Here is a 24,188-nt window from a genome sequence, read left to right as displayed (position 1 = left end):
TTTATGTGCTTTACCGAACACCCCCGCATTATATGCGTGGGGACGGAAGCCGACGACTGCAAACTTTCAGGTTATATACATACATACATAAACGGCCGCACAGGAGGCACTACAATACTTTACGGGCAAAAGTATAAATATAGCCTTTATTATCAAAGAAGCATTGTTTTTACAATCAATATACATGTCCCTAGAACATGGTACTCTTTGAGCACTGAGCCTCGATTAAACGGGTGCCTTCTAGGACTTCTTCAAAATAGTGCTCGGGCGAGTCCTGACCCCCAGGCGGACCCCTGGTTGCGACAGCGGTGGCCTCCATCTTCGCCCAATATGTCTTAACACGGGCAAGAGCCATCCGCACAACCTCTATGCATTCCGACCTCTTGGCAGCGTCGATATGCGGCACATCACAAAGAAATCATTGCACTAAACCAAAATAACTATCCGGACTTGGTTCCATCGGCCAAAGATGATCCACGACAGCCTTCATGGCAAGCCTGGACAACCTATGGAGCTCGGCCCACTCGGCCATTTGCTCATTCAACAGCAGCGGACGCCATGGATTACCGAACTGCGACCAGAACAATCTTTCCACCTCATGATCTTTCTGTTCTTTGAAATACTCAGTCGCATCAGTAGCACTCTTTGCTAAATCTAAGTATGCGTCTGCCAAACTCCACAATTGATCAAGAGGGGCATACTTCAGATCGCCGAACTTTGTCCGCAATAAAAAGGGCTTCCCAGCTATGATATCTCCGGCTTGACGAAGCTCCTCCCGAACCGCTCTGATTTCAGAGCGAGTTTCCTTGGCTGCTTCCAGGGCCTTCTTTAGGTCAGCCGTTTTCGCTTGGCTTTCCCTTTCGAGGAGCTCATATTGGCTGGCGGCATTTTGCAGCTCAAGAGCCATGTTGGCTATTTTATCTTTGCTCTGGCGATGAGCAGCCTGTTCGGCTTTTAACTCTTTGGCTGCCTTCAGGACGGCCGCATCACTTCTCCTGGCTTGTTCCTTGGCTCTGGCAAGTTCTTCCTGTAGGGTCTCCACGGCGGCAGCTCCATCTGCACTCAAAGCATATTATAAATACTAGCATCATGCTCCTCTTAATATTTGCTGACCACCCAAATATACATACCCTATGCCTCGTCAAGCCGCTTGTTAACAAGCGTGATGTCCGCATCCGCCATGTCAAGTTGCCGCCTCAATTTGGCAAATTCAGCAGTTCGGTCAGCACATGAAAAAAGCTCTATCATTACCTAACTATGATCCTCTGCTCGGCTTGTCTGGACGGCAACCAGAGTCTCAGGGGCTACTATCTATACAAAGTACACCTTGCGTGTGCGGAACGGTCAAAAAATATCACTTTGCATACCTCAAAGCCTCATAGTAGGCTCGTAAAAGCTTCATTCAACCCGCTTTTTGCGGATGAAATCCTCTCAACCGCCGTACCCATTAAGGTACGACGTGCCTCTGAGATAGCTGCTTGCTCCAGAAGACCCATCAATGTGTCCGGTTGTACACTGGACAGTCCCGGGCTTTTTCTGTTAGTCTCCTTAGGAGGTGAGAACTTCGGGCCTCGGGCAGCCGAAGAGCTACCTTCCGGACTTTGCGGACCAGGAGAAATCCTCCGGGATGACACCTCAGGGTCGTCCGCCTTATGAGGCGGGGAAGCTAGAGGAGGCGTTTCGCTCTCCATCATCTCTGGAAGAAGATCCCCCGAAGACGAACATTGTGGAGAAGGGCTATGAGCCGGACTGCAAAACATATGTATCGGTTGTTGTTCTCAAGAAAAGAGCAGGGCGTATTTACTAAAGTGCATTTGTTCACTTACAGCTCGGCTGACGGCTGACCCCCTTGTGGGCGTTGTGCGGTAAGGATGCCCTCCGGGGCAGGGCCCCCTGGTGAAGGTTTCTTCCCTTGTTTGGAAACCTCCGTTTACAAGTCTTCAGGGGCGGCCCTTTTCTTCCCGTGGGGAGAGGGGATTCTAGATTCACCTCCCCGATCATCCTCCGTGGAGGCACTAACTCCCCCGGTTTGGATGTGTAACATATGAAGCCCGCTTTTGGCTTCCTTATTCCTCCCCTCGTCTTCTCCTGATGGCACTTGATACGATGCATGAGCCAGCAGCCTGGTGAGTACAGGATCCGGCGAGCCTTCGGGAAGAGGGGCCGAACACTTGATCCTCTCCGCCTTTCTTATCCAGTCCTCACTGATACGTCCATTTTGCATCATGCTTTTATATCAATATTTATTGCATTGTGGGCTGTTATTACACATTATATCTCAATACTTATGGCTATTCTCTCTTATTTTACAAGGTTTACCATGAAGAGGGGGAATGCCGGCAGCTGGAATTCTAGCTGGAAAAGGAGCAAACGTTGGAAACCTATTCTGCACAACTTCAAAAGTCCTGAAACTCCACGAAACATCTTTTTGGATTTAATAAGAATTTTTGCGCGAAAGAAATACACCAGGGGGCCCACACCCTGTCCAGAAGACAGGAGGGCGCGCCCCCCTATAGGGCGCCCCCTATCTCCTGGGCCCCCTGGTGGGCCTCCGGTGTCCATCTTCTGCTATATCATCGCTTTCACCCTGGAAAAATCGTGGGCAAGCTTACGGGACGAAACTCCGCCGCCACGAGGAGGAACCTTGGCGGAATCAATCTAGGGCTCTGGCGGAGCTGTTCTGCCAGGGACACTTCCCTCCGGGAGGGGGAAATCATCACCAACGTCATCACCAACGATCCTCTCATCGGGAGGGGGTCAATCTCCATCAACATCTTCACCAGCACCATCTCCTCTCAAAACCCTAGTTCATCTCTTGTATCCAATCTTGTATCAAAACCCTATTACTCCTCTGATTATGAACATGAATATGCTTTGTGAGTAGTTACGTTTGTTCCTAAGGACATGGGTGAAGTCTTGCTATTAGTAGTCATGTGAATTTGGTATTCGTTCGATATTTTGATGAGATGTATGTTGTCTTTTCCTCTAGTGGTGTTATGTGAACGTCGACTACATGACACTTCACCATTATTTGGGCCTAGAGGAAGGCATGGGGAAGTAATAAGTAGATGATGGGTTGCTAGAGTGACAGAAGCTTAAACCCTAGTTTATGCGTTGCTTCGTTAGGGGCTGATATGGATCCATATGTTTAATGTTGTGGTTAGGTTTACCTTAATACTTCTTTTGTAGTTGCAGACGCTTGCAATAGGGGTTAATCATAAGTGGGATGCTTTTCCAAGTTAGGGCAGTACCCAAGTACCGGTCCACCCACATATCAAATTATCAAAGTACCGAACGAGAATCATATGAACGTGATGAAAACTAGCTCGATGATAATTCCCAATGTGTCCTCGGGAGCTCCTTTCTCATTATTAGAAATTGTCCAGGCTTATCCTTTGCTACATAAAGGATTGGGCCACCTTGCTGCACTTTATTTACTTTATTTACTTGTTACTCGTTACTATTTATCTTATCACAAAACTATCTATCACCTACAATTTCAGTGCTTGCAGAGAAAACCTTACTGAAAACCGCTTATCATTTCCTTCTGCTCCTCGTTGGGTTCGACACTCTTACTTATCGAAAGGATTACGATTGATCCCTACACTTGTGGGTCATCAAGACTCTTTTCTGGCGCCGTTGCCGGGGATGTAGCACTTTTGGTGAGTGGAACTTGGTAAGAAAACATTTATATAGTGTGCTGAAATTTTCTGTTACTTGTCACTATGGAAACTAATCCTTTGAGGGGCTTGTTTGGGGTATCTTCACCCCAACCAGAAGAGCAAAGAGTTGCTCCTCAACCTACTGAACTTTATGAAAATATTTACTTTGAGATTCCTTCGGGTATGATAGAGAAACTGCTAGCTAATCCATTTGCAGGAGACGGAACATTGCATCCCGATTTACACCTTATCTTTGTGGATGAAGTTTGTGGATTATTTAAGCTTGCAGGTATTCCCGATGATGTTGTCAAAAGGAAGGTCTTCCCTTTATCTTTGAAGGGAGATGCATTGACATGGTATGGGCTATGTGATGATATGGGATCTTGAAATTATAAGCGATTGAAGTTCGAATTTCACCAGAAGTTCTATCCTATGCATCTTGTTCATCGTGATCGTAATTACATATATAATTTCTGGCCTCGCGAAGGAGAAAGCATCGCTCAAGCTTGGGGGAGGCTTAAGTCAATGTTATATTCATGCCCCAATCATGAGCTCTCACGGTAAATGATTATTCAAAACTTTTATACTCGGCTTTCTCTTGATAATCGCAACCTGCTCGATACTTCCTGTGCTGATTCTTATATGCTGAAGACTATGGATTTCAAATGGGACTTATTGGCAAGAATTAAACGCAACTCTGAAGATTGGGGTTCCGACGATGGTAAGGAGCCAGGTATGACACCTAAGTTCGATTGTGTTAAATCTTTTATAGATACCGATGCTTTTCGTGGATTTAGCGCTAAGTATGGACTTGACTCTGAGATAGTAGCTTCTTTCTGTGAATCTTTTGCTACTCACATTGATCTCCCTAAAGAGAAGTGGTTTAAATATAATCCTCCTGTTGAAGTGAAAGTAGTTGCACCTATTACAGTCGAAGAAAAGACTGTTACCTATAGTGATCCTATTGTTCCTACTGCTTAGGTTGAAAAACCTCTTTTTCCTGTTAGGATAAAGGATCTTGCTAAAGCTTCGACCGTTGTTCGTAAGAGTAATACTAGGACTTATACACCTCCTGAGCAAATTAATGTTGAACCTAGTATTGCTATGGTTAAAGATCTCTTGGATGAGGATTTAGATGGGCATGTTATTTCTTTCTGTGGTGAGACTGCCAATATTGCTAGACCTGGTACTAAGACACGTAGACCTGTCGTAGGCATGCATGTTATTTCTGTTAAAATAGGAGATCATTGTTATCATGGCTTATGTGATATTGGTGCTAGTGCTAGTGCAATACCTTATACTTTATATCAAGAAATTATGCATGACATTGCACCCATTGAATTAGAAGACATTGATGTTACTATTAAGCTTGCTAATAGGGATACCATTAAACCCTTTGGGATTGTTAGATATGTTGAAGTTTTGTGTGGGAAGGTTAAATACCCTGCTAATTTTCTTGTTCTTGGTTCCCCACAAGATGATTTTTGTCCCATTATTTTTGGTAGACCCTTCTTGAATACAGCTAGTGCTAAGATTAATTGTGAAAAGAATACTGTCACTGTTGGCATAGATGGTATGTCTCATGAGTTTAATTTCGCTAAGTTTAGTAGACAACCTCATGATAGGGAACCACCTAGTAAGGATGAGATTATTGGTCTTGCTTCCATTGTTGTTCCTCCAACTGATCCGTTAGAACAATATTTGCTAGACCATGAAAACGATATGTTTATGAAGGAAAGAGAGGAAATAGATGAAGTGTTCCTTAAACAGGAACCTATGCTGAAACATAACCTTCCCGTTGAAATTCTTGGGGATCCCCCTCCACCCAAGGGTGATCCTGTGTTTGAACTCAAACCATTACCTGATAATCTTAAGTATGCTTATCTTGATGAAAAAGAAATATATCCTGTTATTATTATTGCTAACCTTTCAGAGAAAGAAGAAGAAAGGTTATTGAAAACTCCGAAGAAGCACCGAGCAGCTATTGGATATACTCTAGATGATCTTAAGGGCATTAGTCCCACATTATGCCAACACAAAATTACAGTGGAGAAAGATGCCAAACCAGTTAGAGATCCTCAAATACGATTAAATCCCAAGATGAAGGAAGTGGTAAGGAAGGAGATACTAAAGCTCCTTGAGGCATGTATTATTTATCCCGTTGCTGATAGTGAATGGGTAAGCCCTGTCCATTGTGTTCCTAAAAAGGGAGGTATTACCGTTGTTCCTAATGATAAGATGAATTGATCCTGCAAAGAATTATTACAGGTTATAGGATGGTAATTGATTTCCGTAAGTTAAATAAAGCTACTGAGAAAGATCATTACCCCCTTACCTTTTATTGATCAAATGCTAGAAAGACTATCCAAACACACTCATTTCTGCTTTCTAGATGGTTATTCTGGTTTCTCTCAGATACCTGTGTCAGCGAAGGATCAATCTAAAACTACTTTTACTTGCCCTTTTGGTAATTTTGCTTATAGACGTATGCCTTTTGGTTTATGTAATGCACCTGCTACCTTTCAAAGATGCATGATGGCTATATTCTCTGATTTTTGTGAAAAGATCTGTGAGGTATTCATGGATGACTTTTCCGTTTATGGATCCTCTTTTGATGATTGTTTGAGCAACCTTGATCGAGTTTTGCAGAGATGCGAAGACACTAGTCTCGTCCTGAATTGGGAAACGTGTCACTTTATGGTTAATGAAGGTATTGTCTTGGGACACAAGATCTCCGAGAGAGGTATTGAAGTTGATAAAGCCAAAGTTGATGCTATTGAAAAGATGCCATGTCCCAAGGACATCAAAGGTATAAGAAGTTTCCTTGGTCACGCCGGTTTTTATAGGAGGTTCATTAAGGACTTTTCTAAAATCTCTAGGCCTCTGACTAATTTATTGCAAAAAGATATTCCTTTTGTCTTTGATGATGATTGTGTAGAATCATTTGAAATACTTAAGAAAGCTTTGATCACTGCACCTATTGTTCAGCCACCTGATTGGAATTTACCTTTTGAAATTATGTGTGATGCTAGTGATTATGCTGTAGGTGCTGTTCTAGGGAAAAGAGTCGATAAGAAATTGAATGTTATCCAGTATGCTGGTAAGACTCTTGATACTGCCCAGAGAAATTATGCTACTACTGAAAAAGAGTTTTTAGCAGTTGTGTTTGCATGTGGTAAGTTTAGACCTTATATCATTGATTCCAAAGTTACTATTCACACTGATCATGCTGCTATTAAATATCTTATGGAAAAGAAAGATGCTAAGCATAGACTCATTAGATGGGTTCTCTTGCTCCAAGAATTTGATTTGCATATTATTGATAGAAAGGGAGCCGAGAACCCCATTGCAGATAACTTGTCTAGGTTAGAGAATGTTCTTGATGACCCACTGCCTATTAATGATAGCTTTCCTGATGAACAATTAGCGGTCGTTAATGCTTCTCGTACTGCTCCTTGGTATGCTGATTATGCTAATTACATTGTTGCTAAATTTATACCGCCTAGTTTCACATACCAGCAAAAGAAAAAGTTCTTTTATGATTTAAGACATTACTTCTGGGATTCCACACCTTTATAAAGAAGGAGTAGATGGTGTTGTGTGCCTAAGCATGAACAGGAACAGATTCTACGCAAGTGTCACTCTAAATCCTATGGAGGACACCACGCCGGAGATAGAACTGCACACAAGGTACTACAATCTGGTTTTTATTGGCCTGCTCTCTCCAAAGATGCTCGTAAGTTTGTCTTATCTTGTGATGAATGCCAAAGAATAGGTAACATTAGTAGACGTCAAGAAATGCCTATGAATTATTCTCTTGTTATTGAACCATTTGATGTTTGGGGCTTTGATTATATGGGACCTTTTCCTGCCTCTAATGGTTATACACACATTTTAGTTGTTGTTGATTACGTTACTAAGTGGGTAAAAGCTATTCCAACTAGTAGTGCTGATCATAACACTTCTATTAAAATGCTTAAAGAAGTTATTTTTCCGAGGTTTGGAGTCCCTAGATATCTTATGACTGATGGTAGTTCACATTTTACTCATGGTGCTTTCCGTAAGATGCTTGCTAAGTATGATGTCAATCATAGAATCGCATCTCCTTATCATCCGCAGTCTAGTGGTCAAGTAGAGTTGAGCAACAGAGAGCTCAAATTAATTTTGCAAAAGACTGTGAATAGATCTAGAAAGAATTGGTCCAAAAAACTTGATAATGCATTATGGGCCTATAGAACTGCATACAAAAATCCTATGGATATGTCTCCATATAAGATGGTTTATGGAAAAGCGTGCCATTTACCTCTTGAACTTGAACATAAGGCATATTGGGCTATTAAAGAGCTCAACTATGACTTCAAACTTGTCGGTGAGAAGAGGGTGTTTGATATTAGCTCACTTGATGAATGGAGAACCCAAGCCTATGAGAATGCCAAGCTATTCAAAGAAAAAGTCAAACGCTGGCATGATAAGAGGATACAAAAGCGTGAGTTTAACGTAGGAGATTATGAGTTATTATTCAACTCTTGTTTAAGATTTTTTGCAGGAAACTTCTCCCAAAATGGGAAGGTCCTTACGTTATCGAGGAGGTCTATCGTTCTGGTGCCATAAAAATCAACAACTTTGAAGGCACAAGTCCAAGGGTGGTAAACGGTCAAAGAATTAAACATTATATCTCAGGTAATCCTATCAATGTTGAAACTAATATCATTGAAACCATAACCCCTGAGGAATACATAAGGGACACTTTCTAGAACGTTCCAGACTCCGAAAAGGAATAGGTATGTGGTACGGTAAGTAAACCGACTCCAAAACAACTCCAATGGCAATTTTTATCAGTTTTGGAATATTTGAGAATTTTAGGAAGAAAGCAGTAGTCCGAAAGGGACACGAGGTCCCCACGAGAGTGGAGGGCGCCCCCCCCCCCCCCTATAGGGCGCGCCCCCTATCTCGTGGGCACCTCGTGTGCCTCTCGGACTCCGTTTTCTTGCACGTTATGTATTTTCGTCGATAAAAATTCATTATATATACTCCCGAAGGTTTTGACCACCGTATCACGCAAATATCCTTTGTTTTCGTTTCGAGCTGTTTCTGTTTCAGATCTAAGAGCATCATGTCGTCTCCAAGCGCTCCCAAGGACAAGTTTTTCGAGAGGGTTATCAACCACTATCTCGCGGAGGTGCTGCAACACCCTCAAACCATTGAGATGCGTGAGGGGGTGCTGCACATCCGCGATGTGGAGGGACCGAGGCGTGCCGGGAGCGTGGAGACAAAGCTCAAAGCCGTGGAGCAGCAAGTTTTCAAGTGTCAAGGGATGGTGGAGTGTGGACTCAACGCCAACCAGATGATGATCATGGAGTTCACCAACAACCACAAGCTGGATACCAAAGTCATTGGGGAGACCATCTTCAAGCTTCAAGAGAAAATCGAGCACCTCCAAGCCCAGATCTATGACCTGCAAAACCAGAACTGTGAGTATGAATATAGATTCAAGAGGATGAATTTGGCTGCAGATTCAAGGATCCCGGAGATTCGATCATCCTTCTATGATGGAGAGCCTGTGCCTTGGAAGACGGACGACAAGCCTACATCATCAACAAATCCTACTTCACCACCTCCGAGGACATAAACACATGGGTATGGGCACTCCCCTTGGAAACTGCCAAGCTCAGGGGAGGTGCCCCGGTATCGTATCACCATCACACTCCTATCTTTACCACTTTATTTAGTTCGATCCTTTTAGTAGTATCTTGATCTAGTAGTTTGAAGTTTTGATATCAAGTAGTTTGAGTTTCACTTTGTGATCTCTTTTTGTAATCGAGTCCGTGAGCTATCTATAATAAAGATAAGTGTTGAGTCAAGGGCTTTGCTATGTTGCTATGATCTTGAGAAAGTAGAAAGAATAAAAGAGTTCATATTGATCTTATGGATAGTGATGACTTCACACATAGAAAGTATGAGTCATACAAATTGTTGAGACTTAATAAACTTAGCCTTGGTCATCACTGCAATTAATAGGAAGTGATAAGGAAAGAGGGGTTCACATATAAATATATTATCTTGGACACCTTTTATAATTGGGAGCACTCATTAAGTATGACATGCTAAAAGAGTTGACGTTGGACAAGGAAGACAACGTAATGGTTTATGTTTTCCGACATCCCAGTTAAAGTATATTGTCATTGACCTTCCAAACATGTTCAGCTTGCCTTTCCCCCTCATGCTAGCCAAATTCCTTGCACCAAGTAGAGATACTACTTGTGCTTCCAAATATCCTTAAACCCAGTTTTGCCATGAGAGTCCACCATACCTACCTATGGATTGAGTAAGATCCTTCAAGTAAGTTGTCATCGGTGCAAGCAATAAAAATTGCTATCTAAATATGTATGACTTATTAGTGCAGAGAAAATAAGCTTTGTACGAACTTGTTGTGGAAGTAATAAAAGTGACAGACTGCATAATAAAGGTCCACATACAAGGGGCAATATAAAGTGACGTTCTTTTGCATTAAGATTTTGTGCATCAACCCTAAACGCACATGACAACCTCTACCTCCCTCTGCGAAGGGCCTATCTTTTACTTTATGTTTTCACTTTATGCTTGAGTCAAGGTGATCCTCCCCTTTCCCTTTTTCATTTTATCCTTTGGCAAGCTCCTCGTGTTTGAAAGATCATGATATATATATATATCCAATTGGATGTAAGTTAGCATGGGCTATTATTGTTGACACCACCTAAAGGTGAATACGTTGGGAGGCAACACAATAAGCCCCTATCTTTCTCAGTGTCCGGCTGAAACTCCATAACCACAAGTATTGCGTGAGTGTTAGCAATTATAGAAGACTACAAGATAGTTGAGTATGTGAACTTGCTGAAAAGCTCTATTGTTGACTCTTTCTGATGTTATGATAAATTGCAATTGCTTCAATGACTGAGATTATAGTTTGTTAGTTCTCAATGAAGTTTTTGAACCATACTTGACATTGTGAATTGTTTGTTACTTGAGCATAAGAAATCATATGACAAAATCTATATGTGTTGTTGTTATAAGAATGATCATGATGCCCTCATGTCCGTATTTTATTTTTATCGACACCTCTATCTCTAAACATGTGGACATATTTTTCGATTTCGGCTTCCGCTTGAGGACAAGTGAGGTCTAAGCTTGGGGGAGTTGATACGTCCATTTTGCATCATGCTTTTATATCAATATTTGTTGCATTATGGGCTGTTATTACACATTATATCTCAATACTTATGGCTATTCTCTCTTATTTTACAAGGTTTACCATGAAGAGGGGGAATGCCGCCAGCTGGAATTCTGGCTAGAAAAGGAGCAAATGTTGGAAACCTATTATGCACAACTCCAAAAGTCCTGAAACTCCACGAAACATCTTTTTGGATTTAATAAGAATTTTTTAGTGAAAGAAATACACCATGGGGCCCACACCTGTCCAGGAGACAGGAGGGCGCCCCCCCATAGGGCGCGCCCTCTATCTCCTGGGCCCCCTGGTGGGCCTCCGGTGTCCATCTTCTGCTATATCATCGCTTTCACCCTGGAAAAAATCGTGGGCAAGCTTACGGGACGAAACTCCACCGCAATGAGGCAGAACCTTGGCGGAATCAATCTAGGGCTCTGGCGGAGCTGTTCTGCCGGGGACACTTCCCTCCAGGAGGGGGAAATCATCACCAACGTCATCACCAACGATCCTCTCATCGGGAGGGGGTGAATCTCCATCAACATCTTCACCAGCACCATCTCCTCTCAAAACCCTAGTTCATCTCTTGTATCCAATCTTGTATCAAAACCACAAATTGGTACCTGTGGGTTTCTAGTAGTGTTGATTACTCCTTGTAGTTGATTCTAATTGGTTTACTTGGTGGAAGATCATATGTTCAGATCCTTTATGCATATTATTACTCCTCTGATTATGAACATGAATATGCTTTGTGAGTAGTTACGTTTGTTCCTGAGGACAAGGGTGAAGTCTTGCTATTAGTAGTCATGTGAATTTGGTATTCATTCGATATTTTGATGAGATGTATGTTGTCTTTTCCTCTAGTGGTGTTATGTGAATGTCGACTACATGACACTTCACCATTATTTGGGCCTAGAGGAAGGCATGGGGAAGTAATAAGTAGATGATGGGTTGCTAGAGTGACAGAAGCTTAAACCCTAGTTTATGTGTTGCTTCGTTAGGGGTTGATATGGATCCATATGTTTAATGTTGTGGTTAGGTTTACCTTAATACTTCTTTTGTAGTTGCGGACGCTTGCAATAGGGGTTAATCATAAGTGGGATGCTTGTCCAAGTTAGGGCAGTACCCAAGTACCGGTCCACCCACATATCAAATTATCAAAGTACCGAACGCGAATCATATGAACGTGATGAAAACTAGCTCGACGATAATTCCCAATGTGTCCTCGGGAGCTCCTTTCTCATTATTAGAAATTGTCCAGGCTTATCCTTTGCTACATAAAGGATTGGGCCACCTTGCTGCACTTTATTTACTTGTTACTCGTTACTATTTATCTTATCACAAAACTATCTATCACCTACAATTTCAGTGCTTGCAGAGAAAACCTTACTGAAAACCGCTTATCATTTCCTTCTGCTCCTCGTTGGGTTCGACATTCTTACTTATCGAAAGGACTACGATTGATCCCCTACACTTGTGGGTGATCACTAGCCGAGGGTAGTTTTTCAGAATGTTGTTGTGACAAATATAAAGACAACATGTTCGATCGCGGAGTTACTTACTTGGGTATCTGGACAGTTGCAGTTGAGACCCGCATCCTCGGTGGTGTCTGGACACTTTATTCGTGATCCGAAGAGTAATCGATACATCCCTTCGAGCGTCATGCCGAAGAAGTGTTGAATGGTTTGCGGTCCTTTCGGGTTGAACTCCCACATACGGAGAGATCGACGTTGGCATGGCAGGACCCGACGAACTAACACTACTTGAATTACTTTGATGAGACTGATATCCCTCTTGAGGAGATCTCGGATGCGGCTTTGCAATGTCATCACGTCGTTAACTGGCCCCCAGTCCAGCCCTTTGTTGACCCATGATGCCAGTTGAGGCGGAGGGGTAGAGCGGAAGGCTGGGGCGGCTGCCCGGTTTGTACCTCGGGTGCGGTGATGTAAAACCACTCCCGTTGCCACAGGTCGGACACCTCCGGGAAGGAGCCCTTTGGCCATAGGGCGTCGGCACCTTTGCTTATTATAGCACCTCCGCACACCGCATGTCGCCCGTCGATCATCTTCGGCTTCACATTGAAGGTCTTGAGCCATAAGCCGAAGTGTGGGGTAATGCGGAGGAAGGCCTCACACACGACGATAAACGACGAGATGTGAAGGAAGGAATCTGGAGCTAGATCATGTAAATCTAGCCCGTAATAGAACATGAGCCCTCTAACGAAGGGATCAAGACTAAAGCCTAGCCCTCGGAGGAAGTGGGAAACAAATACAACACTCTCGTTGGGTTCAGGAGTGGGGATAACCCGCCCTGGAGCAGGTAGTATGTGAAGGATTTCAGCGGTCAGATACCTAGCCTCCCTAAGCTTCTTGATGTACTCCTCTGTGATGGAAGAGGCCATCCACCGGCCTTGAAGGTTGGATCCGGACATGGTTGAAGGCCCGGAGCGCTTATGCTGAACCTTGGGTGTTGTAACTCGAGGTAGGGGAAGGGAAGGATCGGGCGTGGAAAGAAAAGGACAGGTCTTGACCTCTTTATAAAGAGGGTGAATATCAAGCGTCCTCTGCGTGGCCGTTTGGTACTTGCCTAAAACCGAGGAGTCGTACTAACGTCACGATTGGGTTACCCACGCCCGTATTGATGAGAATCCCGTGATAAGGGGAACACGATCTCTGCTTCAACAAGACGTGCCAATAAAACCGCCTCGCAAGACGTGCAGCAGCAGGTTGAGAAAAACAGTTTGTATAATGACCGTGCCGCGGCGTGATGTCATGCTATAAAAAGTTGTCAGCAGATTAGATTTGTGGAATATTGTGCTCTCTATGGTGATATGTGGAATTAATTTGCAGAGCCGGACACGATTCATGTGTTCAAAATCTACCTTGGAGTATTCGGAGAAGGAACCCGCCTTGCAATGCCGAAGATAATCTGCGGGTCGGACTCATCGTCATTGAAGCCTGGTTCAGTGGCTACTGAGGGAGTCCTGGATTAGGGGGTCCTTGGACAGCCGGACTATGTACTTGTGCCAGACTGTTGGACTATGAAAATACAAGACTGAAGACTTCGTCCCGTGTACGGGTGGGACTCTCCTTTGCGTGGAAGGCAAGCTTGGCAAGTCGGATCTATAGATTTCCTTCTCTGTAACCAACTCTGTGTAACCCTAGCCCCCTCCGGTGCCTATATAAACCGGAGGATTTACTCCGTAGGACAAGAACAATCATAATCATAGGCCAGCCTCTAGGGTTTAGCCTCTACGATCTCGTGGTAGATCAACTCTTGTAATACTCATATCATCAAGATCAATCAAGCAGGAAGTAGGGTATTACCTCCATAGAGAGGGCCCGAACCTGGGTAAACATTGTGTCCCCCGCCTCCTGTTACCATTAGCCTTAGACGCACAGTTCGGGACACCCTACCCGAGATCCGCCGGTTTTGACACCGACAGCGGGCCTCCTTGTGCCTACACGGTGAGCACCCCACGTCCTCCCTCTGCCTCCCCCTTGTTTCTCGAGCTCTAGCCGTTGCCGCCATGGATGTCCGAGCCTAGATCTGCTGTGTGGCTCGCCGCTGTTGCTCTCATCGTTGTCATGGCCATCCGAGCACACCGTTGTGCTCAGGGCACTCCAATGGTGCGACCTGGCCCCCTGTTTCGCTCGCAAATGCGCTGCGTAGCCGTCCACATAGAGCACCCTTAGCCTCCGCCGTCCACCGTTGATGCTCCGGTTGACTCCTGTCGTCCCAGGTTGAGAGACTGCCGCCGTTGGACACGGCTCACTCCCCTCATCCGAACGAGCTAACACGCTCGCGAAATGAGGCCCTGTGGTCATTTTCAGATGACGTTTGTAGCTCGCCACCGTGTTTTGGGATCGCCAGAGTAACTCTGGCGTCGGCGCTGACGCAACGCCCACCTCCTGGGTCACTGGCAGTTGGGTACCACGGGCCTAGTTGACTAGTTGACCAGGTCAATTGTGCTGACTGAGCAACGCCCCATCACTGCGAGTGGGTGACCCGTGGGTCCAGTTGACTGGGTTGACCCGGTTTACCCTGCTGACTTGGCAGCCCCAGTCACTGACTGGTGGCCCCCTAAATCTAATTAAATTAATTAAGTTAATCTAATTAGTCATTGACATGTGGGCCCCTATTAGCTAATTAATTGATTTAGTTAAATTAAACTTGTTAGATTAGCTGAATCATTGATAGTGGGGTCCCACTTGTCAGTTTGACCAGTCAACTGACTTGGTTGACTGCTGACATCATGCTGATGTCATGCTATGCAATAAATAATTTTTTGAATTAATTTAAATAATAATAATTTCAGAAAATTTTAAAATATTTGAAAAATCATATAAAATAATCTATAAGTCAGATGAAAATAACTTATCTATGAAAGTTGCGCAGAAAAATACGAGGTCGCCTGAGGGTGCCGTCGGACCTTCCTGGAGGGCGTCGGGGGCTACCCTTCCTCTCTCCTAGCCGCGTACCAGGGGAAACCCTTGGCAGCATCGTCATCATCGTCGCGTCCCTCTTGGAGGTGTTGATTGGTACCAGCGCTTCAAAGTCTAGGAGCTTGGTGGAAGATCCCCGGTGGGCGCAGCGGTCGCAAGGCTTCTTCATTTTTGTTGATCCTCCGTTGTCGGCATTTATTTCTTTTGTATTTTCTCTTTCGTTTCTTTTGGGTATGCCTGTGCTGCTTCCGTCCCAGCACCTATCGTTGGTTGTATCGGTGATGGTTGCTTTGTAATACAAAGTGGAGAAACCCTATTTCCGGGGGGTGGGGGGCATATCTGCCTCAACCCAAAGTGGCCAAGTTCATGGACCCATTCAGACAGTGTTACGTCCTAGGGATGACTCAGGACACTGGATCTTGGCCCACCATGCACATTTACGATTGTTCTATTTGAAAACTAAAACATGGCAGCGTATAGCTTGGCGGTACATTGCTGCTATGCCTTTTAAGCATCTCGCTATGAATTGAATACCTCGACTCTATTCAGAAGAAAATGCAAACAGATTAATAGACTGATGACTCCCTGAGCCTGTCATATGTACTGTTGGCTGTTACCACTAGACAAGTTTTAAGCATCTCGCTATGAACACAGATGCTACAAAATTTGCGCCATGTGATTGAGAGGATCAACTTTATGCCTCTTCATTGCCTCCAGCCTAGCTATTATGTCCTCATCTGCTAAAAGTTCATTCTCACTATCACTGTCAGTTAACTCTTCAGCAAGCACCTCTAGAAGTTTTCTTTTTTCTGCCTTGTACTTCTCTTTTTGTTTCTTATTGCTCCTGAACAATCTCTTCATTCCTCTTCTGCTCCATCATCTGCTCAATGTTCTCTTGCTCTTGGTCTGTCTCCATGAAATACGCATGCCTCTCATTGCCATAGTCCAATGCAAACTCTGGTTCACTTGGATCCTTAAGCTTCAACAAACATGAACACTCCTGGGTGTTCATGGCCTGGACTGGCTGTGGTTGGGGCTTCACTGGACTGGGGAAAAGAACTCCTGAAGTATCTACCTCATAAACAAGTGGTACACCTAATTCAGACAAAAGGGACCTGCTCTTCATAAACATGACCAATGTTCAAATTAGCTGGTGTTGGTGCATCACTTTTCACTTCTCATAACCATAATGTTAACCACATTATTTCCTTTACTAGTTATGTCATCCAACATTTCTTCCACCTTGTCATCATCAGTTAATTTTTCCATTCCTGACACCCCAACTCTTGGATCTTTGACATAATACATAAAATCTCTAGAACTAAAGCCTTCTATCTCTATTAGTGCAATTAGATTCCAATAGGTTATGTCTGATAAGAAAATTGTTCTTTCCAAATTATCTATGTCCAATAAATGGAACCTCACTTTCCATTCTTCATCATCCAATCTACAAAATAAGTTCAATTCAATTAAACACTTTATTCCATTTGTCTTAAACACTTTAGTCCACCTAGTCCATTTGTGTTAAATAGTTTATTTAACAGTGCTGTTAAAATTTAGATAAAACTAGTGTTCAATAGTACATGTACATATGTTCAGTCGAAACTAGTGTTAAATAGTATAGTTAAAATTCAATTAAAAGTGAGTACTGAGCCATTCTGTTAAATTTTGTGCAATTGCTGTTATAGTTAAGTTTAAAAGCACTTTGCAGCTAAAATTCAGTACAAAATTTACACTTCAGTTAAAATTCATTTAACATGACTGAATAATCCAGGACAAGGTACTTTGCAGTTCACAGCCATGACTTGCTTACAATAATCCTAACCCTTAAGCCAGTACTAAAATGCTACAATCCTAACCATAAACCCAATACCTACAACTCTAAAACACTACAACTCTTGAACAATTAATACCCTAGAATCCAAATCGGGGATAAGAGAAAGGAAGGAGAGAGGATGGATGCCTTAGACCACACCGGCGAAGGAGGACGCAAAGTGTCGGCTGTCCATCGGATTTGCCTTCACCGCCTGGGCGAATGCACTAGCCACCGCGTACTCCGTTGATTTCGCCGGTGCCGGGGATTGGGGAGGAGGCAGCGCCTGAGAAGGATTCGAGCTCCTGCAGAACTCCGGTGGACCTCCATCACCACCACCCGGAGCATCGCCTGCGACAGCGCCGCCGCCGCCAGGTTTCGCTGTCGCCATGTAAGGAAGCCTGAGGGAGAGGAGCGAGCAAGAAGTGTGGAGTGGCGCGGTCGGTCTGTCCGACACGAGCCAACCACGTCATTTTCACCAAACGGCGCCGTCTGCCTAGCCGTTATGCCATGTAGGTTAAAACGGGCCCCAGCTGTCGGAAACGCGCTCAAACGCAGCAAATCGCTCAATCGGTGCATACTGCAAAAAGTTTACTGAATGTACGGTGTTTTTTGCAAACAATTAATGACCTAGCAGTTTTTTGCAACCGATGCCCCAAATGTGATGTTTTTTTGCAATTAACTCTATTGGCCCACCATGCACATTTACAATTGTTCTATTTGAAAACTAAAACATGGCAGCATATAGCTTGGCGGTACATAGCTGCCATGCCTTTTTAAGCACCTCGCTGTGAATTGAATACCTCGACTCTATTCAAAAGAAAATGCAAACAGATTAACAGACTGATGACTCCCTAAGCCTGTGATATGTACAGTTGGCTGTTGCCATGCCGATCGACTAGACTAGTTTAAAGCCTGCCAAAGAACACAGTGTTACAAAATTTGCGCCATGTACAGAGAGCAAACGGAAACAATCTCTACAAGCAGCAGAATCGCCCGGCACAAGTTTCACACATCCCTACCCAGCATCGACGACTACCTCCCTTGAAGCATGGTGACGGTGAGGTCGCAGGCGGAGTAGGACTCGTCGCCGGCCTTCCCCCTGAACCCGTCCCTGTCCGAGGACGTGCACTGCAGCGTGAAGGTGGGCGGCCTCGGCATCGGCAGCACGGAGCTGTCGCTGCCCAGCGCCAGCACCACGTACGGGATGTCCGGCCGGTCTCCGGCGTGGTCCTGCACGCACAGCAGCGCCATGTGGACGCACCGCAGCGCCTCGCGCGACGCCGACGCCGAGCTCGACGCCCGGATCAACGGGTCGATCAGCTGCTCCCCCTTGTCCGAGTTCCACATCTGCCACGCCTGCACCCGAGACCAAAGCAGGTCAGCAACAAAGCTCACTCTGTCTCATCAGAGAAGAAGAAGAACAGAACAGTGCCGACGCATTGCTGATGAGAACTAGTGGCAGAGAGGAGCTTACGTAGCCTACGATGTTGAGCGAGCCCTCCATGTTGTGGAAGCTGCTGTTCTTCTGGCCGGTGATGATCTCCAGGATCAGGATGCCGAAGCTGTACACGTCGGACCTCACCGAGAACAGGCCCTCCATTGCGTACTCCGGCGACATGTAGCCTCTGGTGACACATCATCGTACCAAAATTTCAGCAAAAAGTTCAACATTCGGCCATTGTTGGTTTCTGCAAGCAACGTGCTACTTGGTACTCACAGTGTGCCGACGACGCGGTTGGTGTTCTCCTGGTTCTTGTCGCCGCCGAAGATCCTGGCCATGCCGAAGTCGGATATCTTGGGGTTCATCTCGTGGTCCAGGAGGATGTTGCTGGCCTTGAGGTCCCGGTGCACCACGCGGAGCCTCGAGTCCCGGTGGAGGTACAGGAGCCCCCGCGCGATCCCTTCGATGATGTGGAGCCTCGTCTTCCAGTCCAGCAGCCCCCGCCTCGCCGGATCTGATCCGATCACCACCGTACCACATCGTGAGAGTTGGCCCAAGAAAGCGAACACCACACTACACAAATGAGATTTTTTCGAAAAGGACTACACAAATGAGATAGACGGCGCGCGTGCAATGCATACCGAAGAGGAAGGCGTCGAGGCTCTTGTTGGGCATGTACTCGTACACCAGCATCTTCTCGTGGCCATGGATGCAGCAGCCCAGGATCCTCACCAGGTTGCGGTGCTGCAGCTCGGAGATGAGTGTCACCTCGTTCTTGAACTCCTGGCACCCCTGCCCGGAGCTCCTGGACAGCCGCTTCACCGCCACCTCCTCGCCGCCGGGGAGGCTGCCCTTGTACACGAGGCCGAACCCTCCTTCCCCGAGCTTGTTGGCCTCGCTGAAGCCGCCGGTGGCCGCCGCCAGGGTCTCCAGGGTGAACATCGGCAGCTCGCAGCCGTCGCCGTTCTCCGCCACCTCCTGATCGGGCTGCTTCGGCCCTGAGAAGTCATGCTTGGCTTTCATCGTAGCAGGGCGCAGCATCAGCGCGGCTCCCGTCCTCTTTTTCCCGCCACCGACGCCGAGTTTATCTGCACGAGATAAGACGAACCAAATTAGCCCGTCATGTACGTACTACAAGAAATTTGCCTGCAAACTGCTGAAATCTTCAGATCCGCACCTCTGATTCTTCTTCTGCATTTCCACATGAGAAAGCCGCATGCGGCCAGTACAACCGCCAGGACGAACAGTACGCTAACGATAATCCTTGTCCTCCGTTTGGAGCCTGAACCTGCCCAGGTAAAAAGTACAGTCAGAACGTGTATCATCCATGTCCAATTCTCAGTCGAATGGGTCATTTTCATCCACAGTTGCAAAGGATTATGGAACAGTACTATCTACGAATCGACCCAATCACATCAGAAGAATACTTTAATCATTGATCGAGGTCACATCTCCTAAAGTTGCAAACTGCGGGCGTGTAATCTGGCAAAGCCACACGTGGATTCAGATCAGGTAAATATAAAAACCACCAAATGTGGTCAGACATGTTGGCCTGCATGGTCAAAACTAAGCATATGGTTTGTTTCACATGTTCCATTTGTGCTACTTGCAATATATTATATCATTCGCGAGAGAACCTAACTAAGACCCTGTTTGGTTCCAAATAAGTCACCAACTTATAAGTCGGAAAGTGAAAAAAGTGACTTATTTTGCCAAACAGACCCGACTTATAAGTCACCCCAACTTATAAGTCATAAGTTGCTCCACCCCAACTTAAAACTTATAAGTCACCCCCTTTTGCGTAGGTCCTACCATCTGCATGATGTTGATTGGTGTAGGTAGGTGTGTCAGGTGACTTATAAGTCAGGTGACAACCAAACGGGCGTGACTTATAAGTCACTGGTTTTAAGTCACCTGACTTATAAGTCGGGTGACTTATTGGAACCAAACAGGCCCTAAACTATCCACCTCACGGCCGGCTTCATCCATATCCCTAGATAATGAAAGATCTGACCATGTTAGGTCATTTTCATGAAAATGTGCAAGTTGGTGAAAACATTTAGTATGTGTCGTTGTCGGGAAAATCTTTTAAGCCGACTGCGATCTTTCCTCAAAAGTCAGCTTGCATATGTTCACAAGTTATATTCGTTTCCTTCTTCTTGCAGGGCTGGGAATATTCAAAGTAACCCTTTTAGCTGCCTTAATGCGTTGTTACCGAACAACGACAGCTGATAAAAAGCATACGAAATGGGGGGCGAAAGTCATCTGAAAGGCAGAGCAGCCTGGCTGTTTTCACCCTTGACGGTAACTGTTTACTGGTCCAAGTTGGCAACCATCTCCTACTCGACTACATGTTCCGGTGAATTTTATACCGTGGACTGACTACACAGGGCAGAGGAGACCCCAACCACTGTGCATGCATCCACACAACTTTGTATGCATCCACACAAGTTTGTTCCTATTTAGAACTATTATTATCAACACGGCTGAAGTCGCGTTCCTCGTTGACAAGGACCAAAGTGTCATTGTTTACTTCTACTTAGGCCAAATTCAGTGGTTGGATATTTGGGTTGTAGCAAGCAAGCAACCCAAGTCAGTCTTGCCACAAGCACACAACAAAAACAAGAATTTCTACAGTAAGCGTTTATCAACATTTCCTCAACAACCGGGAAGTTTCCTAACTCGAGTTTTCTAAACCCAAATTAGAAGTTGAAGGTTAAGCTTACCTAATGCAGAAGCGGGGACCTTGATGTGCAGGTCATACCCTTGTCCGTTGGGGAACTGTCCGCTGGGGAACTGGTAGATGTCCAGCAACTCGTGGGCCCAGGTCAAGCACCCGGTGCCGCCGCTGTAGCTGTACGCGTTGCACGTGCAGTTGGCCAGGCACCACTGCCTGCACGCGTCCGCGCTGATGACCGCCGACTCCCACGCGGCCAGGTCCGGCAGCTTCACGCCGGAGAGGACGGCGAACGCGTCGCCGCCGCTCATGCTCACGTTCCGCTCGCTGCACGTCAGCTGGCTGCTCCTCACGCACCCCTGCGCCCACACCCCGCTGCCGTACTCCGCTTCGGATTTCGGCTCAAAACCTGCAAATTTGAACCGACGTGTTGAACGACCCATGGGGATTGGGGGAGTAATGCAGCACGTTTCTGCATGAGCGGAATGCGGTCTAACCTCTGAGGCAGGTGCAGTGGTCGGCGGCGGAGCACTCGGCGTTTGGGCCGCACGTGTTGTAGGCCTGGCATGGCAACGTGGGCTGCGACCAGACCACCTCCCAAGCGCCGGTGGCGTCCACCAGCTGGTAGCACGTCTCCGTGCCGTTGGGCTGGAGCACGAACCTGTACTGCGAGGAGTTGAAGCGCTGGAAGGTGTAGTACAGGCCGTTGCTCTGGGACGGGTCGCCGGAGAGCTGGAAGCCGTACAGCCCGTTGAGCGGCCGATACGGGATGCCCACGAAGCTGCCCTTGGCCCACTGCCCGGACCTCCAGTGCGTCACGTCCTTGCCGTCCTCGCTCCGGCGCCATATGAAGAGCTGCGACGACCCCAGCGGGTCCTGCCCGAGCGTGAAGTTGCCGGGGGCCGGGTCGTCGGGGCTCCTCCACGACCTGAACAGCGTCTGCCTGACGACGGCGCCGCCGCGCCGGGCCAGCGTGATGTTCATCCCGGGGAGGAAGGTGTCCGCCGGGTAGTCGAAGCTCTGCCAAAGGTGCACCGCCTGCGCGCCGCTCCCGCCGGCGAGCACGAGGTTCCCCGTGTCCTGGATCGTTAGCGTGAAGTTCCCCGCCGACGAGGTCGTGTTGGTCTGCCACACGACGCGCTCCCCCTCCATCACCCGGAGGTCCCCGGAGTCCGTGACGGTGGCGGAGTAGGACGAGGCCGTGGCGCTCACCGGCGCGTCGCGGTTGGCCACCCACGGCACGGTCGGCTCCGCGGCCTTGGCGAACATGACGCCGAGGTACATCCGCGAGCCGTCGCCGCCGCGCGGCGAGAAGAAGGAGAGCGAGAAGGCGCCGTTGGCCGACAGGAGCTTATCGTTACCCGCCAGCGACTGCCCTTGCGACAGCGTGGTGCCCGCGTCGGCGTGGACGTGCCGGCAGAGGAGGAAGATGAGCAGCGCGAGCGCTGCGGAGGTGGCACGAGCCATCAATGGCGGCTGGGGTCGAGCGGATCCTCCCTTGGCTCTCTTGTGGTGAAGGGGGACGGGGGAGAAGAGGTCGTAGTGGATAAACAGGTGCTTCTTCCTCGGGCGCGTGGTTATATATCAAGCGCGCGCGCGAGAGAGAGAGCCGCGTGGGGAAAGCATTTGGGCCGCATGGTTTTGAATGGGATTTAATTAGGCTAACCAGCTTTAACAACTGAAAGGGTTCCATTAGGCGTGGTGCGAGTGCGACTACACTTAAAAAGTGGTTAGAATTATGCAACGGAAGGGGCTGCGAAGCTCCGGGTTCACATTGTTTGAGACTCAACAAGGCTGCACCAGCGACAAAACTCGTTGATATAGTACTATCTTTGATCGAGGACAAGGTGATTCACGTCGCTGATGAGGAGCCGCTACGGGAGGTTGCAGCTCTTAGCTAATGATGATGGGAAAATGGAGTGCTTATCTCAAAGGGCGTGTCCAAAGAGTGCCAGATCATCGTCAATCAGCTTTACGTGGAGTAGGTGATGATTAATTGTTCGTTAAACACTTAAACTTCATATGATTGCTACACGCAAACAAATGCGAACGCACTAAAAAAAGGGGGAAATATTTGGAGTGTGGAGAGAGAAGACACCTCCCCCTCGCCGCCTTCCAACACAAACCCTAAATCCGTCGCCTCTTACTTCCCATTCATCTCTTTTTCCTTCTTGCTACTAGAAACCAGTAGCCAAGCGAAGTCTCAACAACATAGATCGATGATGGCACCGCCGAGGAGGTCGCCACTCCGTCAGCCTTCGGCAGTGACATGCGATCTCCGGGCGGCTGCTACTGCTAGAACCTGAGAGTGTGGCTGCCTAGCGACAACGGCGGTGTTTTCAGTCTTTCCCAATTCTGGTAACAATGCACCGATGACTACATTCATGTCTACATGGTCATGGGCCGCATAAATAGCCCGTCCTTGGTGGCCATCCGCACCTTCTTGGGATGGACCTCCACTCAGGCAAGCGGGTGGTTGCGACACACGTCGGTGGAAATGTATTTTATAGAGGCTTCTTCAAGTGGGCGCCTCATTAATTTGATTGTAATGGTAAAACAAAAAAAAACAATTTGTGTTATAATTGGGCGAAGGGATACTTTGTGCCAGTAACCTTTCCAAATGTGTTGGGTGGCGGGTACTTGCTGTTAGAACAACTACCTTTTGAGATATGAACTCAAATTTGCCGTTACTACCTTAGTCTAAGTTTATTAGTTCCCATCGTATTTTAGTCAAATTTGACCACATATTTGAGTAGCAAAATATTGTGTCATCAAAATTATATTGCTAAATTTGTAATTGAATGTAGTTTCTATCAATATTATTTGTGGTACTTTTATCAGTTAAAGTTATCTTCAAAATATGACAAAAAAATACAAGGGGGGCTAGTAAACCCATACAGAGGTAGTAAAATGTAAGCTAAAACTTACTCCCTCAGTCCGGATTTATTG

At 46.3% G+C, this 24,188-nt stretch overlaps 1 protein-coding gene across 1 annotated transcript; it reads right to left on the bottom strand.

Annotated features, from left to right (window-relative positions):
* Positions 1–17,912: 17,912 nt before the first annotated feature.
* LOC123044584 (G-type lectin S-receptor-like serine/threonine-protein kinase B120) lies at positions 17,913–22,848 on the bottom strand. The gene is made up of 7 exons (XM_044467368.1): positions 21,737–22,848; positions 21,289–21,648; positions 19,740–19,850; positions 19,204–19,650; positions 18,839–19,076; positions 18,596–18,746; positions 17,913–18,477 (listed from the first exon to the last, which is right to left on the bottom strand). Exons 1-7 carry the CDS (start codon positions 22,704–22,706, stop codon positions 18,154–18,156), a joined length of 2,601 nt encoding a protein of 866 aa, XP_044323303.1. The 5' UTR covers positions 22,707–22,848; the 3' UTR covers positions 17,913–18,153.
* Between the last annotated feature and the right edge of the window lie 1,340 nt (positions 22,849–24,188).

Source organism: Triticum aestivum, chromosome 2B (assembly GCF_018294505.1).
Source record: "Triticum aestivum cultivar Chinese Spring chromosome 2B, IWGSC CS RefSeq v2.1, whole genome shotgun sequence".
Lineage (NCBI taxonomy): Eukaryota > Viridiplantae > Streptophyta > Magnoliopsida > Poales > Poaceae > Triticum > Triticum aestivum.
The sequence above is the reverse complement of the archived record's forward strand: the minus strand, read 5'-3'. Positions and strand labels throughout refer to the sequence as shown.

Bases quoted from the DNA above. Each gene is read 5' to 3' on its own strand.
- LOC123044584 (XM_044467368.1), bottom strand. From the start codon at position 22,706: ATGGCTCGTGCCACCTCCGCAGCGCTCGCGCTGCTCATCTTCCTCCTC. The intron at 21,649-21,736 runs GTTAGACCGCAT...TCAAATTTGCAG, and splicing joins CCACTGCACCTGCCTCAGAG to GTTTTGAGCCGAAATCCGAA. The intron at 18,747-18,838 runs GTGAGTACCAAG...ATGTGTCACCAG, and splicing joins AACCGCGTCGTCGGCACACT to AGGCTACATGTCGCCGGAGT.